Below are 5,052 nucleotides of genomic sequence, written 5' to 3'. Positions count from 1 at the left end.
CTGACAGACAACCACAACGCTGACTCAGGCACAAAGGGGATCTGACGCCAACGCAGCATTACCTGAATAAAATGACAGATCTACGTTCACTTTATAGAGTTACTAACTAAATGAATTAATAAAACTGAGATGATTCAGATCAGTTTATACTTATTATTTATTCTACCAGTGGAAATAAATCCATATAAAGTCTGTAAGTAAATAATGTAGATTTCATATTTTATCCAACAAACAGTAGAAAACTATTCTAACTCTAGTAACTGTAATGTGAAGGCTGTAAACAGTGTGACTGTTCAGAGCAGTGACACTGGTATTCCCGAGCTTTTGATGCGTTCTTGAAGGCAGCATATAGTTTATTATAAATGTTCCGTTATGTTGAACAGTTAATTATTTCTGATGATATTTAATAACTTGTAACTGTTAGTATTGATCATAATACACTGAGGACCGTTATGTGTACAAGCGGCCGTTTAACGCTTTCTCCACCGGGGTTTCCCCTCTCTGTCCCCCGCCTCTCCCGGGGGGCCGCGGTGGGAAACAGCGGGGCTTTCCTTCGGGCCCGTCGGCTAGCAGGAGTTAGCTGGGTTAGCTTCAACTAGTTAACGGTTTCTGTGCAACGATGTAAATAAATACTTCCAATGTTCCTTCTTTAGGTTTTAACCCACAGAAATAATATATTTGTTAATTATATTACCCGTAATGTTATTATTAGTGCAGCAGCTGTGGCCCTTACCCCTGAATGCACCGCTTGCTCTCGTAGGCAGAAACACTGGATCAAAAGTCCGTTTAAAATCCGTCAAATTTAAAGTTCAAATTCCTCATATAATAATAAGTGTGTGATTAAAACGAGGATTAAACTCGTTAAAAGTTCAATCACAACCACTCTTTAAATCGGCAGAATCCAAACCCACCAATCAGCAGTGATTTCAACTGAAAGCCCGTTTCTTTACACGCTTCAGTCGGACGGACAGCAGGGAGGAGCGGAGGAAGGGACGCGGGGAAGAAGTGCCAACCCGGTTATAAAAGATGACGTATTATGAACATTAGTGATGTTTGGTGTGTGTGTGGTGTGTGCGGTATCACACAGCGGATCCTGATAACTAATTAAAAGTTCTAAATTATATTGGATATTGGAAGTAATGTGTCCATTAAGACTGTTAATGTTAAAGTGTGAGATTTTAGAGTGGAGTTTGGTTGGTGTTCCTCGCGCTGTGTGGCCCGCTCCGTTAGAGGCTCGTTACCTTGCTGCGGATCTGGCCGGAAGTGGACACTTTTCGGATGAGTTTCTGCGGGGTTCCGGGCTCCTGCTCCGGCTCGCTGTCCGATGACTCGTCTGGGCACCGGACCGCGGCAGACTCCGGTCCCCCTGCCTCCGCCATCCTGCCATCAGACCCCCGGGGAGGACCAGGGGAGGGAGCGCCCCCCAGCGGCGGAGACCAGACAACACACAGGAGGAGATAAGAGGGGCGCTTACTGACCTCTGGTGGTCAAAGTCTGATATTACAGCAAGTCCTCCAACACTATAATAACCACAAACATGAATATAAACAATAATAATAATATATAACAATAATAACAATAAACTGGGTGATTTCTGTTCCTGAAACTTCTGGAATTTTTAACGGAAATTCAGTTCACATGTTAATAAAAAGTTGTGGCTCAACATGACAGAAATAAAAGTGGATTTGTAGATCAGTGGTTCATTTAGTTTTTTTGTAAATATATTAGGAAGCCCAGAGGAGGGCGGGATGTCTTTCCTCAGAGAAAGTGAATACAGGCTATACGCTCTTATCTAACAGTGAAACCTGTGTGTGTGTGTCCAGAAACAGGGTCAGGGTGGAGGATCCAGTCTTTCTGTTTACTGGGATCTAGTTTCAGTTCACACACACAGGTTTCAGACTTCAGTCAGATCAGAACACATTCATACAAGCAGATGTGATTCACACATAAAAACACCCATCAATAAGCCACATCATCAATAAGTTCCTTCATCAATGAGTCTCATCGTCTAGACTATCGGGGGATCTCCCATGGTGCAACTTGAGCTCCTCTCTTCCTCTTCATCTTCTCTTTTCTGCACTCATTCATGTTCCCATTAATGCATGTCTGTACTAACTTTCACCTTCTTCCCGGAGTTTTTGTGCTTTTATCGTCCTGCAGTTCTCATGGAATCCTGGTGGAGCCTCCTGTCAATGGTCCTGCTAGACTGCCATTGCTAATATCACTGATTATTATTGTATTATTTATATTAAATATTATTATTACTACAGTTACTAATATTAATATTGTCCTGCTCATTTGTCCCCATGCGTTGATGTTGTCGTCGTCATCATCCTTCTTCATGTTCATCATCAGTCACTACTATTAAATGGTAAGTTGTTGCTACTGTGTTGCTTGTGCACAGTGTCTCCTTCTCTCCCTCTCCTCTCTCTCTCCGTGTAAAGGCAGTTTTTCCTTGCCCCCTCTCCGAGGTCTTGCTCATGGTGGTTCTGTTGGGTTCCTTTGTAAATGTATATAAGGAGGAGGTTCGTTCTAAGACCTGCTCTAATTTGAAAATGCCTGAGATAACTTCTGTTATGATTTGGTGCTATACAAATTAAACTGAACTGAATTGAATTGAATTACCTGGCTCAGGTGGGTGTATCCCCTGGCTCAGGTGCTCTATATGACCACATAGGTCCATCCACAGCTGACCTACATGAATGCTCCCACCCTAATTCCCAGGACTCGGCACTAATAAAGTCACACCTATAGACAGTTTGCAGGATCCGGTGACGGCCTTCAGTCGGTCCATACAGAGCAGGATCACAGTTACACCTGTGTATTATCGGGACGTCTCTAATCAGGTCACCTGACACATGAAAGAGAGGCTGGGAACCAAATCTGTGGAGCTTTATTAACATTAGTATATGTTAACAAACCTCTAATGATCTCACTCTCTGAGGTTCCTTCACAATAAAAGCCAGGTAAAAATAATAATGACAGCTACATTATTATATAATACATTATTACATTATTATATAATATATTATTATATATTACATTATTATATAATATATTATTACATTATTATATATTACATTATTGCATGATTATAAATTACATGGTACACTTCGACACGTGCCAGGAGGAGCTGGGGATCGAACAAATAACCTTCCGATTGGGGGACGACCCACTCTGCCTCTGAGCCAAAGCCACCCACCATACATTATCAAATTATCGCATAATTATATATTACATTATTACATTATTATATATTACATTAGTACTTTATTATATTTTAAATTATTACATTATTATATAATATATTATTATATTATTATATTATTACATTATTATATTATTACATTATTACATTATTATATTATTATATTATTAGTGTGTGTGTGTCTGTGAGTCTGTGTGTGTGGTGGGCGGGGCACCATGTGGGCGGGGCATCAGGTGTTTTATTAGCAGCTGACAGGTGAGTCTGCAGGAAACTGAGACTTCAGATGTTTGAGAGGCTCAAAGAATCGACAGTTTGGTGAGTAAAATATTTATATTTATTTATTTCATTATTTATATATTAATTTATTTAATAATCATGTGAAGCCAACGGCAGATTTCCAATTTATATAATAAATCAATCATTTTTATTATTAATTAACAAATGAACATTTAAAACTGTACTTATAAATGATGAAATTACTACTACAATTATGTTACAAAAGTTTTCATAATATATATAGATTGATTGAAGCTGATTGATTGATTGAAGATGATTGATTTAAGACGGTTGAAGCTGATTGATTGAAGCTGATTGATTGATTGAAGTTTATTGATTTAAGCTGGTTGAAGCTGATTGATTGAAGCTGATTGGTTGAAGCTGATTGATTGAAGCTGATTGATTGAAGCTGATTGGTTGAAGCTGATTGATTGAAGCTGTGTATCTTTGAGAAGTTCCAACAGTTCCTTGTGTAGGGAACAACTGCAAAACATGAATATTGATTATAACATATATATATTTACATTTTATTGAACTTGTTGCAGTTGAAGGAATTATGCATGACTGAGTCACAGTGGCAAGTTGATTAATAAATATTTTTTCAGCAGTGAGCGAGACAGCGTGCACCTTCCTGTCTCACCTGTCTCACATTCAGATGGTTTCCTATGTGAGGGCGCCGGTAGGATTTACTTTAAGATACTTCAGGGTGTTTCAGGTTCTGTACGGTGTTGATCATGTTTGACAGAAATGATGTAAACACTGGTGGCTGATGGGAAACTTCTCTGTTTAGACCATGCAGACCTTCATTCTTCACTTACTGCTGATGGCGGTTCCCCTCCCCATCGTCACGGCGACGCCTGCACCTATCTCCGAGGAAGGCTGGGAGCCCCCCTTCAGCACTCCTCCGATGCCCCCCTACCCACCCGTGTACGGCCCCGGAAGCAGTTTTTACCCTGACGTAGTCAACGTAACGGAAGCGCCGGCAGGGGCCCTGGAGGCGTACTGCCAGACGCTGCTGCAGGCACCGGTCCCCCTACCTGCAGACCAGATCCCCTGGTTCTGTCTCTGCACATACTGCCAGAGCAGCAAGGGGCCCAAGGGAGACAGAGGAGACCGCGGACTGCCAGGTAACACACAGAGAGCCATAATACTCCTAATACTGCAGTTCTAAAGATAGCAACAGATAATCACACAGTAATCTGTAATATATGTAATATATTAGAATCATTGTTACAGTTGTTACAGTACATAGAAATATAATAAGAGCCTATGGTCAACTATTGCTGACAGATTTAGGGATCATTATTATTACTGATCACTAGCAGTAAAGATAACAGATCTGTGTCCCTTCAGGTACTCCAGGTAGCCCTGGACAAAGAGGGATGACGGGGTTCAGAGGTCCTCCAGGTTTTACAGGCACACAAGGAGTCAAAGGTAAACAAGTTCCCATCATCCTCTGCTCTCTCAATACGCCTCATTGGACTATTACTACTACTACTACTACTACTACTACTACTACTACTACTACTACAACTACTACTACTACTACTACTACTACTACTACTACT

General features: G+C 40.7%; 1 protein-coding gene across 1 annotated transcript in view; it reads right to left on the bottom strand.

Moving 5' to 3' along the window:
* Positions 1 to 1,421, bottom strand: part of LOC118325163 (diacylglycerol kinase delta-like) — a 3,874-nt gene extending 2,453 nt beyond the window's left edge. Inside the window, exon 1 of the mRNA XM_035657737.1 lies at positions 1,242 to 1,421. Coding sequence (XP_035513630.1) covers positions 1,242 to 1,379 — 138 coding nt within the window. The 5' untranslated portion in view covers positions 1,380 to 1,421. The remainder of the gene's footprint in view (positions 1 to 1,241) is intronic.
* Positions 1,422 to 5,052: the final 3,631 nt, after the last annotated feature.

This window comes from Morone saxatilis, unplaced genomic scaffold, assembly GCF_004916995.1.
Source record: "Morone saxatilis isolate NCDOM2014 unplaced genomic scaffold, NCSU_SB_2.0 Contig16, whole genome shotgun sequence".
Lineage (NCBI taxonomy): Eukaryota > Metazoa > Chordata > Actinopteri > Moronidae > Morone > Morone saxatilis.
Note: the sequence above shows the minus strand (reverse complement) of the source record. Positions and strands in the feature narration are given on the sequence as shown.